At 38.5% G+C, this 14,343-nt stretch overlaps 1 protein-coding gene across 1 annotated transcript; it reads right to left on the bottom strand.

Moving 5' to 3' along the window:
* Nucleotides 1–13,076: 13,076 nt before the first annotated feature.
* LOC120524301 (olfactory receptor 142-like) lies at nt 13,077–14,039 on the bottom strand. The gene has a single exon (XM_039746163.1). It carries the CDS (start codon nt 14,037–14,039, stop codon nt 13,077–13,079), a length of 963 nt encoding a protein of 320 aa, XP_039602097.1.
* Between the last annotated feature and the right edge of the window lie 304 nt (nt 14,040–14,343).

A 14,343-nucleotide genomic window follows, 5' to 3' on the forward strand; every position in this document is an offset into this window, starting at 1 on the left:
CTCAGGCCTAGCAGGCCCAAAAGGGATTGAAGCCTTCAAAATGAGAAGTCAAGCAAAATGACCCCTTTTATTGGCTAACTAAAAAGATTACAATATGCAAGCTTTCGAGGCAACTCGGGGCCCTTCTTCAGGCAGGATGTAATTACATCTGTAAGCGTGCATATTGTAATCTTTTTAGCTAGCCAATAAAAGCTTGAATTCTCATTACATCCATAATTGCTAACACGGTACAACACCCCAAGCCTTCAAAAGCAGCTTAAAAGTCCTAAAAATATATTAAAAATGGGATGGTCTGTGTAAACCTTGGCTTGTACCCAAAAAGTTATCAAAATAATCTTTATAAAAGGAAGGATTTATAAACAGAAAAATGGAAAATACAAAGCAAGATTTTACAGAGCAAAGCAGTCCTAAACAAAGTCCCAAATCAAAATCCAAAAACAGAATCCTTAGAAAAAGCATGAGAATCATAAACCAGAAAATGAATAATAAATACTTTTCATGACTTCATAAAAAAAATGCTTTGGGGCTGAATCCTTTCTCTGGCTCGAATATAAAGCCAAAAGGAGGACCCAGCAACTATGACAGCAGGGTGGTCCCGTCTCGTGGGGAACCACCTATAAAGCACAAGGAACACATGCAAACTTAATGAGACAGTAAATAACTAACCAATAATAAACAAAATTAACAGAAATAACATACATTAAAAAAATACTGATTCAAAATGAACAAAAACAACAACAAATATGCATAAATACACAACACACGTCTGAATAATTGTAGAAATGAGAGACTTCATGTTTTGATTTTTAATAAATTTCCGAATCTTTTTGAAAACATGTTTTCACTTTGTCATTATGTGTTACCAGTAACGCCGCACTGCATGATAACGTGCAGTGTATACACTTGACTTGCGTATTCATAGTTTTCATCCTCTTTCTCTGTACGTTTAGCATTCGTTTGCTCAGAGGTTGATGTACTTGCTGCTTCCTTCACTTCTTCTCTTCTTTCGTTGGTATCTTTTCGCGTTAAAACTAAGTCAGTGTTTGTGTTGCAATTACTTAGTACGTTCTCCTTAATTTTTCACTGAAGCTAGCACTTAAGTGTTTAGTCTGCCTCAAGAATCATTTAAGATATGGAGAGGTAGGGGAAGTGATGGCAAAGGTGGTAGGGATGAGAACGGCAGCCATACACATGTGCCGCACGGCCGCCCTGCTGGCCACTGCCAACAGTTTGATTCTACAATAAAATAAAATAAAAATAAAAAGTGGAATAAGTTTGGAGGTCAATCATCACCCGAAAGAGCATAGTAGACGTCACATAGTATGTGTGTACCAAATTTCAGGTCAATAGGTCAAACGGTTTGCGAGCTACAGGTTATTTAATATCCTGGACAGACAAACGGACAGCCACGGTAGTGTATTATATAAGAAGATATTGAGTGCAGATTGATGGACAAAATTGGCATGTTTATCCATTTAAATTAAATCTACAACACAATAAAGTTTGCAGAAAGAGAAGAGGTCTGAAAACTTACTGAATACTCTGTATATCATTTGCTTATGATTTGTAGTTTAATGATATTGTAGGACAGAATGGCATTAACCTGTTTCCCTTTTAGGAGTGCCACACACCCCTTTCCAGCAACCTCATGACCCCCATGCTCTTCCAGTCCATCTACTGACTTCATAGGAAGATTCACCAGAGACATGAATGACAGAATTACAGAATTATCGTAACATATGAAATGTAAAATTTATTTTTCCCATCACCTCATTTCAGGCTTCTCTCATTTTGCCTTTATTGTGTCTTCTAGGGCTGTCATGTCTGAACCAAATGCAAACAGTTCAGGTGTCCAAGAATTCATCATCATTGGTTTTCCTGGACTGAGTGACCAAAAGAGCAGAAGAGTACTCTTTGCAGTCTTTCTGACAGTCTACCTCTTCATTTTACTTGGAAATTGCAGTTTTCTGGCCATATTTGCGTCAACTAGACATCTTCATAACCCAATGTATTTTTTAATCAGTGGTCTTGCTGTTTTGGACATTATCATCACAACCAATACTGTGCCCAGCATGTTGGTCGTATTTATTTTTAATTCTCGGACAACACCTTTTGCCTCTTGTTTTATTCAGATTTTTGTCTTCTTGGGGCTCATGTCATCAGAATCTTTCCTCCTCTGTCTAATGGCTTATGACAGATACATAGCTATCTGCAACCCTCTGCTTTACCCTACTTTAATGGACAACAGCCGAGCCCTGAAGATGATGGCTTGCTGTTGCATGGGTGGCTTTATCATCCCTGGCGCTGCTGTAATTGTTACCCTACAGCTGCCATTCTGTGGTCCAAATATAGTTGTTCAATGCTTTTGTGATTATTCTTCAGTACTGATGTTAGCCTGCGGAGACAATCATATTATAAGCTTTGTGATTTTAGCGATCGGTCTGGCTGTACTTTTTGTCCCATTGGTTTATATCTTATTTACCTATTTCTGTGTAATAAGGCATGTGCTCCAAATGACCAGCCAAGAGGGACGTCTGAAAGTCTTTTACACCTGTGGCACCCACATGATGGTGATTTTTGTTTATTTTTTCATTGCTGCTGGAGTCTTCATTTCCTACCGAATTCCTGATACATCTGTGGACATGAGGATAATGGCAGCAGTTATTCAGAATGTATTCCCCGCCCTTGTTAATCCTATTATTTACTGTCTAAGGACTAAAGAAATAAGAGAAAGTTTTGTGAAAACTCTTAGAAAGTTTAGGATTGTTCCAGTCACCTCATGACTTAATTTTAATTAATCTTATCTTAACTAGTGACAAAAATCTCCTGCAGGAATGGCATTTACCATGTGCATAATTGGGGTTATCAGTATGGCTTACCAGCATTTGAAGTATTTTGCTTTTAATATTATGCCATTTTAATATCTAAGCACTTACCGGTAGTTGTTTTACAAATTTAATTTTGCCATTTGGCCTAACAGTAAATAAATCATGACAAGCTGACAACTATAGGAACTGTGCAAACTCTTCTACTCTTTATAGTCATTCCCAATTGGTCTGATACCAACTGATTGATTATTTTTTCTTTTGTAATGAGCAGTAGAAATTATTCTTCAGGGTGTATTTCTTAATAAAGTGTTGCTGTACCGTGGCTATAAAAAGTATTCACCTATTAGATGTATCTAAACTTGTTGAACTTCTGACATTTAATGTTGACTCTTTGCATGGTGTTGCTGCCATTTGGGAAGCTACCAAAGGTTTTTATTGATGATTTCACTATTTCGATTTTATTGTACGCTGATCATTCTAAATTTCACAGATTTGATGAATGAAAGTTTACATCCTTAGAAAAGTGTTGCCCACCTTTTGGTTAATGAGGAGATTCAAGTTCTTTTTGCTACTATCTAAGAACTGAGATTGAAGCTCGATGAACCAATGGGGATTTTGGCCCCTGGTAATATTTAGGCCTAAAAAGTAGATCACTACTTTGCTGGTCTTATTTGGTTCAAATGAAAAGTCATGTTTACTCCTAAAAAACAGCAAGAGAAACTGGCTGATCAAGGTTGAAACTTTACCATTGTGACTACAGACATGCCTTGTTTCCACATGTGCTGTACCGTCAACACAAAACAAATTCTGATAAAAGTGCAAATAATTGACTTACCCTCATGTTTTGGGATTGCTATCATAATTCAAGTATTTTTCTATTGTAATCACTTGGCCTAATCTTGGTTAATCTTGGCCTTAAAGTCCTGTGCTTCTTTGTTTGTTGATGCTTCATCACTCAAATTTTGAAGGTCCATTACAAAGATTCTATCACATTTTTACAAAGCGAAAATAACTCAGGCACAAATAGATCTCCAGTGGTATTTTATAAAATCTGATATTAACACTAGAATTACCAGAGCCTACGAGGAAACTCGTAAATCCGGCCCACCTTAAATCCATTCGCACCTTTCCATCAGCGTCTTTTGTCCTGTAAATGTGCCGATTAAGACAAGCAGCCTGCTATTCCATTCCCCACCATCGCAAAACGTTCACTAAATTGTCCCAGCTCATGCCTTGTTTGATTATCTGGGAGTGAACTGCTGGAGTTTTAGAGTAGAAATAATAGATCGTTATTTGGAACACATGCATTTTGTGTGTGTTCCATTTCTACAGTAATCTATGTAAACACGTTGTTATAACAGAAACTTTTTTCATATTTTAGTAATAAATGTTACACAATGTAGGCATAAACTATAGAATGTGTGAAGCCTGAAGTCCAAAGATCAAATAAACACTTTCACAAAATGTTCAGATGTTAAGGTGGGTCAGAATTACGAGTTTTCTTGTAGGCCCTGGTAATTCTAGTGTTAATTAAATTCTTTAATCCTCCTAGCTATATTTAAGGAAGGAAATAAAAAGTATCTTCTACTTTCTACTTCTTGCAGTCCATAAAAAAGTGATTCTCCTAGGCATGCCACCAATGGAAAGTGAACCAAAGTGAAAATTAGTTTGTGCATAAAAAAACAAAAAATCATGTTATATCCAAGATTATTCAAGAGCATTCTCCAAACTAAATTGAAAGGTATAGTACATAAACGTGAACCAGCAGAAACATGAAAATGGGGCCTTTATAGAATACATGTGTGTGCAGATTGAAAATATTACAAATAGAAGGTATAAATATTAGGTTGAAGTTAACAGTGGCAGGTTTAAAACTTATGAGTATACCTCATGGGAAGGAGCCAGTAGTCGTAGTGAACTCATCACTGTCAACATCCAAGTTAGGTACAGGAGCCATTTAGAAGACTAATAGAATGTTAGGTTGTGTATCACAACATGTGGAGTACAAATCAAAGAACATTATGCTTAAGCCTTATAACACACTAGTGTGTCCTCCCCTGGAGTACTGTGTGCAGTTTTCAGTCTCCATATTATGAATAAGACAAAGCAGTGTTAGAGAAAGTACAGTGAAAAATGACCAGGCAATTATCAGGACTGAAAGGAACAAGATGTGAGGAAATAGTTTCAGTTTAATCCAAAGGACATAAAGAAATAGCATGAATTAATTGTTCGAAGTTAGGAATAAAATTAATACTGTGGATCATGGCTGCTATTTTAAAGTGGAATTTTCAACAAGACCAAAGGGAGAATGATGGACATTTGTTGTGTACAGATTTCATTAGAACATTACACAACTGGAAAAAATTTGATGACAGCAGGACATTCAGCCCAACAAAACTTGCCAATTTTGTTCATCAAGTCCATATTTGAAGATCCTAAAAACCCTACTGTCCACCACACTACTTGGTCATTTATTTTGGGTGTCTGTGGCTCTCTGTAGGAAGACAAACAACTAAACTCAATGTTATTATGAAGAAGTTAAGTGGGTAGGGTTAGCAAGCTTGTTGGGCTGAACAGCAATTCTGCATAAAAATTGTTGTAGTGTTTCAAAAATATTGGCTATTTATAACTCTCAGACTGATGAAGTAAGAAATCCAGAGTCTGAGCTCGGGGAGTGTGGTAATGTGCCTACCCAGGCATTACCAAAGAAAGAAAAAATAACTTTTAAGTATCTAACAGAAAATATGCAATGGTATTTACTTTAATATTCAGCAGATGAGAAGGCAAGACAATGCTTTCACTAGCGTTTTGTCTCTGCTTCAATGGTACAATGCAGTGGAGCACTGACCGTCTGGCTGTGGGTTGCCACAGAGGCCTACATGGCTTCATGCACATTCCAGTTCCTCTTTAGTGGTTTGTCGCCACTGCTGAAGTTAGGAAAAAAAAGGTGCAAAGCATTTATTTTTGTCTACTGTCATCCTTACTGTCTGGGTCATCTTTTGACTGAGTCATAGTGGTGAGTGTTTGGTGTAGCTCAGTCTTTAAAGTGCCTCAAGCATAGCCTTATTTTTGTATATATTTCCTTTTTGTGGGGCGGCGTATGTAGAGAAGAGGCCAGCCGGAGGAGGCGTGTTACGAGTTGCAGATCCTGGAGGTAACTGTCAAGCACTGGAAAGGTTGTTTGTCTGTCCTATAGAGCTACCTCATACAAGGTGAGCCGGTGGATCCTGCTCTTTGTCTAAACACACCAATCCATGGAGCGATGGCGAGACAACCTCTGAGGAATCAGCTGAGGAAGAAGTAAACCCACTGTTTTCTGCAAGACAACCGGCAGAGGAAGATTGCCTGGACTGCTTTGTCCCCATCGAGACTGATCCGCGGGAGAAAGAGGCAGTGGGGGGCGGTACCTCCCTCCACAAAGCAGGTAGGAGAGCGGACGGCATGTGTCGCAGCCCCATGGATGTTGGGTTACAAGTGGGGCCGACGAATGTCCGCTCTAATGAACTTCCGAGGGGGCCGGCGCAGGATGCGCTGTTGGCTGTATGGGATTTGGAGGTTGTTCTCCAACCCGTACAATCTCTCTTACAGATGGTCTGCCAGCTGAAGCAGGTAATAGAAAGGCTGGAGAAGACGGCTGGAATACCCCTGGGGACGATACAGGAGTGCTTCAGGAAGCTGGGTGTTGGACTCTCCAGTCACACAGAAGCAGTGGCACAGGTGAGTGAGTCCTTTACCGTAAAGAAAACTGGACAACTGTGCGAATTTCCTCCTGATATAAAACATGAGGAAAGGCTAGTAGCCAGGTGTCCGACAGTCAACCGCGGTGTGATGACCGATCATACGGAGGAGGTGGAAATGGCTGAAGCACAAGACAGGGGTCAGCTTGTATGAGCAGGAACTCAAAGCGCCTCGCCCCAATTATCGGTGGCAGTCTCGTACAAGTCGAGAGGGGTGCAGACAGCATGGGGTCTTCTCTTATCACATAGGGAGACCCAAACTGTCTCCGCACCCCAGTTTTAAAGGAGGACTCAGAAAGTCCCCTAACACTGCAGCACATGAGCCCCTGCATCGTCCCCAGGGGCATTCCGACTGTGTTCTCTGTGCTTGTGTGTGAGGGAAGGCCGATCTCCGGGTGTTCCTGGAGTGTTTTAATGTCCGGAGGGCACGGATGCAGGGTGGGGAGTGGTGCTGTTTCAAGTGCCACCAAATCGGTCACAGGTGGAGACATTGCAGGGAGAAGAGCTCCATAGAAGCCTGGAGAAGGAGTCAGCACAGCGTCTCCCCGTCTTCTGTCACTTTATGTTTTTCAGGATGGAACCGTGGCCTGGATGAGAGTAGCTCCCCATCTGACAGAAGAACAGCCCTCGCAGGACAGGATGCTTCGCCCAGCAAGGCTCAGCTGGGGATGGAGCAGTGTGGCAGATGGCTGGGGCCCTTGGCTGGCCAGAATGCCCAAACTGTGGAAGGACCTGGGGAAAGAGGATTGCCAGGACAGTTTCTTGCCCGGGCTAATAGAGGGCAGCCCTCTTGATTTGTAGTGGCCGCAGCCAGGGGGCACATGGACCTTTCCAGGGCCTTATTTGGTCACACTTCTGCCACACCTGGAAGTGTGGCCAGAAGAAGCTTGTTAGGCACCTGGAGGAAAAGGGTTGCAATGAAAACCTGTAGCCACTGCGGCCCTCCAGGACTGGAGTTAAGGGCCCCTGATATATACATTTATTGTTCTTGTTTCATTTTTCATTTCAGGGCTTGCCATTTTCGTGTGAATATTGTACAGTTTTTGTATGTTTGGGGACATTGCTCCTTTGTGTTTTGTGTGTCAGTTGCATTGAGGTCTGTGTAAAAAGCCCATCTGTCACTATTTGACATGCACCTGTAAATAAAATACCCACCTTTGTTTGGAAATACAATCTTTTGGTGTTTGAGCCTTCTTGTCTAACATCTCTCATTTCTGATCTGGATTGGTCTCAAACTACGAGACCCCCAGTGTAAAGTCTGGTGCTCTCTTTCCCACACAGAAGGTGATCTAGAGTCAGTGCACACTGATAAGAGAAAGAGAAACCATGTCTGAGAATGCAAGAGTGGAATGGGATATGCAAGAAGAAAGTATTTTTAGAGCACATGAGAGGTGGGAAGTTAAATTAGCCACCATATCAAGAAAACAAAGATGAACACTTGTTTTACTTTTAGGTTAAACTATTATGTTCTAGCTTGGTATGTTTGAATAGTTTCAACATAATTGTTATACTTTTTTGTGTGTGAAAAGCTGAATGGTGGTACATTACCTTCTGACAATACAGATGCTACACATAGTATAGTGATGACCATGGCCCTCTTTCCTGACAGAAAAATGATTGTAGGATGAACTTAAACCTTATGGTGCCACAGCACAAATCGTTAGCTGAGAGTTTTCAGGAGGAACAATTGCACCTCAAGAATGTAGGGTATAGGAGACACAATGTTTATGAGTTACCTTGGTGTTTCCCTTATTTGTTATTGTTCTACCCATTAGATGTCATGTGTCCTTTCTAATATCCTCATACTATTTCAGGAATGCTTTTTTTTTTTTTGAAAAGGTGATTGGTTCAGTTTGTTTACATTTTTTTGACCAAGTATCAAGTTTTGATACCGTACATTGGTGTAAAAAGTGGAAAACAAAAGACAGTAGAAGGTATTAGGCAGAAAATAGCTGCCAGTTTTGAGTGGTACAGAGATCCCAGTAAGGATATAATAATATCTGATTGAAGTGGGTCCAACTGAATAGCATTAATAATATCATTCAAACTTCCTTTAGATGATGACGCCTCTGTTTGAAGTTTTTTGGTCATGACATGTTCAACTTTTTGGATTATTTCATCAACATTGTAAAGTAAAGTCAGAATGACAGAATCATTGCTGTTGTTTGTTTCAATGACTTATCTGAGAACCCGCAGTACAGTACAGATGGGTTGGGTATGGACGTCCCCCATGAAATTCCTGAAAGTGTGCTAATATACAGAAACAATATGGTGGTGCAAAAGCTTGTGTGAAATTGCAGATTATTATTCTAGTCTTCATGAGTGCCAGCCCACTTCAACTCACCAGACTATTGTTAAAAAAAAACAGGATGTTTGCACGCTACTCTTTTTAGACCAACTGCACACACCCCAGGAAATGGATTATCTTGTGCTGCAGTAGAAGCCCCCCGGCCTGAGCAACGCGCCAGCCACTTCACGTCTCTGCTGCTTGCATATGTGGATTTCACTTTTACCAAACAACAAATCTTTTAATTCTCACGAATATGACACTTCATTGGGAAGAAACATTACTTTTCCCTGATGGCAGCACAAAATAGACGATCTACAATTCTTTAACTTAAATTTTAAATCTGAACAATATATTTGATCTCTTTTCGCTGTACCATTATTTCACTGAATAATAATTCCATTTGTCTGTGCTAATGCAATCTTTACTATCATATGTTTGAGACTTTTGAATTTTAGTACTTTCATTATCTCTAACCTGCTCTGCATGCGTACCGCGCCAACATTTTGGAACCTCTTTATGACATTCTACTTTGTCACCTACTCTTTCTCTTTTATTTCCAGCCCCAGGTGTGGTTAAATCTCTTGGCAAAAAGTCTCGTCTCATGGGACATAAAAGTATCTCTCTGAAAAAGAAACGTCTTGTCCCAGGCTAAAAGGTCTCATCTCGTTCTAGGATTTTTTTTATTATAATAGAGAGATATAATACTTTTATACAATTTATTACAAGTATATATACTGTATATATATTTCTGAAGCCATAACAGAATGAATTATTAGGAACAAGGGAAAGGATTGAATGTAACACAAGAGTTAACTGTAACTTAAAGCTGAAAGCGCAAGTGGTCTCTGCCTCATTTTAGAGAGGCTACTAATGTAATCTTTAAAGATTAGAATTAGGTAAATGAGTAACAAACACCCCTCCAGAAGGCAGGGATAAACTGATAGGAGAGCCCATACAGCCATCCTATGAAGCAGTGCTAAGATCAATAAGACAATCTGCTAAACACCCATCATAAAGAAGCAGTGTTCAGAATAATGGGAGAATCTACATGAGTCTGAAATTACTGGTGGTGTTATTTGATTGAAGGAGATGATAAAGTTCTACATATTAAGAGTCAAATGACATGGTGTATTAGATAAAGTGATGGTAATTAGAAAACATTTAAAAACAGATGGATTGTTTAAGTTATTGCTTATTCCATGGACTGAGACTTATGCACATAACTCGGTGCAACTCTGCATTCTCATTTGGGCTCCGTGACTGCCTTATTTGAAGACAGAGGAACGTTTTTTTCTACGACAGAAGTAATGAACAGGGCATCAAAAATTAGTTTTAAATCAGTGGGTAACTGATGTTATGTACTATTACTTAGAGGATCTGCTCAAAACATTTTAAACACCTGGCAGGATCTAATCAATAATATGTTAGAATATGCATTTATATTGGGGAAAAGACTTCCTTCTCTCTTTATTATTCTTAATTGTTTTACTCTGGTCGTTGGCCTTCCTTCAGTTTTCACTTGATTATATGGAATGTTATATGTTTCTAATAAATGTAACAAAAAAAACAAAAATAGGCACATGATACAGACACTTTATGTAAATTTCTGTAAAAAGTATAGAAAGTGTTTTAACATTTTTAGATAGCCAATGTACACCACATACTATAAACTTTGTTTTTATGTTTTTGAAACTCAGACATAGGAGAGAACCAAAAAGAAAACACAAAATGCAGTTAGATATTTTTATATAGTAGCTATAAAATTACAACATACTTAAGGAGTGATCAGGTAGAAAATAAGAACAAATGCAATATGCCTTATCATGAAGGGGCTTCAAAATAGTTAAGTATTACAGAAATGACAAAATGGAAATTGAGAGGACATGCAGAACGCCACAAGACAGGAATTGTGAATGATGAATAAATGATACTGGAAACAGGAGTTACATGTCAAGACTGCAAGACTTTGCTGGTTCTACTGTCTGAGTCTCACACTCTCATGACTGAAAGAGTTCACAGATACCACTGTCTTAGTTGTCCACTCTATTTCGAAAGCTGTAAGTAGAAGATACTATTAAAGCAATTAACAAAAAAAATGCAATACAGCAAAACTTAGTCCTGAACCATTACAAACAGAATCAAACAAAAAAGTAGACGCTTGTGTAAAGAAGTTTTTCACATATATTTTTGTAATTTTACTTATATCTTTTATCCCACTTGTTACAAATATCAAGTCATGTGAAGTGGCTTTGTAGTCATACCATTCATACCATACACCATATTGCAGTATACAGTGGCATGAAATAACGTTCCCCAGAACTGCAGTGCAACATATACATAAACACAGGACAACTGCAAAACGGGTAAAAACTATACTATACTATAAAGTGATAAAAAAAATAATAAATAAAAGTTAAGTGAATAGATGGTAATTATTTGAAATAGATAGCAATGAAATAAATAAATAAAGAATAACAGCTAATAATACAAAACAACAGTAGTAGCAAGTGTAACAAATGCACTTTATATAAATCCACTACTAGAAGGAACATCTGAGTGCAGGAGAGTTCAGAGTCTGGACAGCCAAGGGGTAGACGTTATTGCAGAGCCTGCTAGAACTGGTTCGGAAGTGACAGTACCTTCTGCCAGATGGGAGTGGGACAAAGAGACTGTGGGAGGGGTGGCAGCGGTCTTTCACAATGCTATAAGCTTTGTGGATGCAATGCTTTATAAAGATGTCTTAAATGTAGGGCAGAGAGGTGAGATATATGCCTTTCATAATCTAGAGAAGATGACTTCCCTAATGGTTTTATTTATTACAATCCATGAATAATTTAAATGTATTTGCTATCTTTTGTGTACTTTCAGCATCTTTCCTCTGAATTCATGTGTGTCTCAACATCTTTTCACCATAACACTGCCTTTCCCCGTAACGTTCCCGTAATGCCTGCTTCTCAGTCTTTGTCATTATTTTGAAGGCACCTTTCTCGTCTTCTCATGTGCCTAACACTCATACTCCCTTTTATGTCGCATCACTGAAGTCAAACTGACTAATCACACCAAAGCCAGCCTGGCCAATCAGGTTGCTCTAAGGGACTGGACACACAGACCTCAATTTTTTATTAGACAGATTTACTATCACCAAGTCATAGGGATGAACCATCTACAAAATCTCTGGAATACCTATAAATGCATAATATAAACATGGTGACTATATATAACTTCATCAAAAGTTAGGAATCTGAATAATAATAATTGTAATTGAGAGCAGATAATGATGAGCAAAACATTTACAGAAAAAATTCTGTGTTTTGCTTCGCAAAAAAATTGTGAAATTAATTGCGTTCCACTTCAAGTGAAATTCATGCCATTACTACAACACCCACTTTGCCAATTATGGTGACAGTCTTAGCGATCACACCCTAAAGATGTAAAAACCAACAGAGAAAAGAAGTATAAAGCTCCATGGTGGCTGGAAAGTGCATGTCCTTCAGAGTGCAATGAGATTTTTCTGTGGAAAAAACACAACATGCACAATGGGGCATTGCGTGCCTTCATGTGAAAAATATGCAGCATGTCACATTTGAGAAAATAATGCACTGCATCTTCAAGGTGGAATAAATAGAACTGATTTGACTGGTGTGTGAAAAATTACACGCATTATGCAGCTACACAAAAGTACTGCGGTATACACAGAATTGTGAGCAAGGAATAATGGCGCAGAATTTATTGTTTTTCCCACAAAAAAAAAAAAACTCTTAATCTCATTTTAGTGAATTTTCTATTTTGCAGTATTTTAGTATCAGTTTCACTTAACTGAAAACAAATAAAAACGTGCATGTTTCACACATCACTATCAACACTTCTGAAATTTTCCATAATGCAATTTTTTTCTGCATGTCCTTCATTCCGCCCTTTGACAGGATTGACACAGAATGGTCAAGAAAAGTATAAGTAGTTACATATCATTATATTTTACTTATTATAATGTAAATAATTTTCTACAACTTGTTTTCACAACACTATTGTTATTTTTATTTTGTTGTTAACCTAGTAGCTGAGAAAATTTGTAATTTAAGGTCAGAGGTGCATCTCTAAATTGTGCTCAGGATGATGCTCATCATGCAGTCTATTATAAATGCTGTCTTCTTTATGTAATTATTGTAAACTAAAAGAAGAGTTTAAAAAGATTTGAAAAGTTCCTAAAGATTAGATAATGTCTCATTTCCTTTCACTCAACCTTCCACTCCTTCTTAGCACTTTCAGAAAGCACTTCCTGATGTCTTCGGTTCTCAGACAATAGATTATTGGATTAATTAGAGGTGGCACCACATTCTGAATCAGGGCCGCCAAGATACGCACGTCACTGAATGTATCACGGACTCTGTTGGATATGTAGACTCCGGCAGCAACAAAAAAAGAAATGGCAATGACAAGCAAGTGTGTGCCGCAAGTTGAAAACGCCTTCTGCCGTCCATGCGTGGTTTTAATTTTCAGCACTGATTTTATGATTTTTGTATAGGAAAAGAGGATGTAGATCACAGGTAGTGTTAAAACACTCATAGCTGTGGCTAAACCAAGATATGTGTTAATGGTGGTATCGCAACAGGCTAATTTCAGCACTGTGGAATGGTCGCAAAAATAATGAATGACCACATTGGGCCCACAGAATGGCAACCTGAAAGCCAGGCTTAGTACAATCATCACAGTGACAAATGCACACATCCAGCAACAGCCTATCTGTCTTAGCACTGAGCTATTATTTACAATGGTGAAATAGTGCAGGGGTTTAGAAATGGCTAGATAACGGTCGTGGGCCATTAACCCTAGGAGCAGGGACTCGGCACTTTTCATGGAATGGTAAGAAAACATCTGAATGAAACAGGCAGGTACAGATATCATGCTGGTGCCTGAAATTAGGACAGACAGTATTTTAGGAAGCGTGGAGGATGAGATTAAGATGTCTGTTACTGCAAGGCTAGAAATTAAAATGTACATCGGGGTGTGCAGTTCTTTATTAATTGCAAAAACAGTAATGAGGAGAGAATTTCCTGATAGTATAGCAAGGTATATTGTCAAAAGAGCAATGAAAAAAATGGCCTTGCTGTCTGGATCCTGGAAACCTGGAAAGCCAATAATGATAAATTCTTGCAGGCTTGTGGTGGTTTGGTTCACTATGGACATGGTGGTGAGCGAGATGGTCCTGAAATGAAAAAGAGAAACCAGTTTCAACCTGGGCTAGATATTTTACGCGTTATCGTAAACTATACTGCTCAAAAAAATTAAAGGAACACTTTTTATTGCATCAAGGCAATAATTGTGAATTATCTATCTATCTATCTATCTATCTATCTATCTATCTATCTATCTATCTATCTATCTATCTATCTATCTATCTATCTATCTATTGATCTGGTCAGTTAAGTAGCAGAGGGGCTTGTTAATCAGTTTCAGCTGATTTGATGTTGATGAAATTAACAACAGAGGG

Source organism: Polypterus senegalus, chromosome 2 (assembly GCF_016835505.1).
Source record: "Polypterus senegalus isolate Bchr_013 chromosome 2, ASM1683550v1, whole genome shotgun sequence".
Lineage (NCBI taxonomy): Eukaryota > Metazoa > Chordata > Cladistia > Polypteriformes > Polypteridae > Polypterus > Polypterus senegalus.

What these genes read in the sequence shown, in the direction of transcription:
- LOC120524301 (XM_039746163.1), bottom strand. Translation starts at nt 14,039, where the DNA reads ATGTCCATAGTGAACCAAACCACCACAAGCCTGCAAGAATTTATCATT.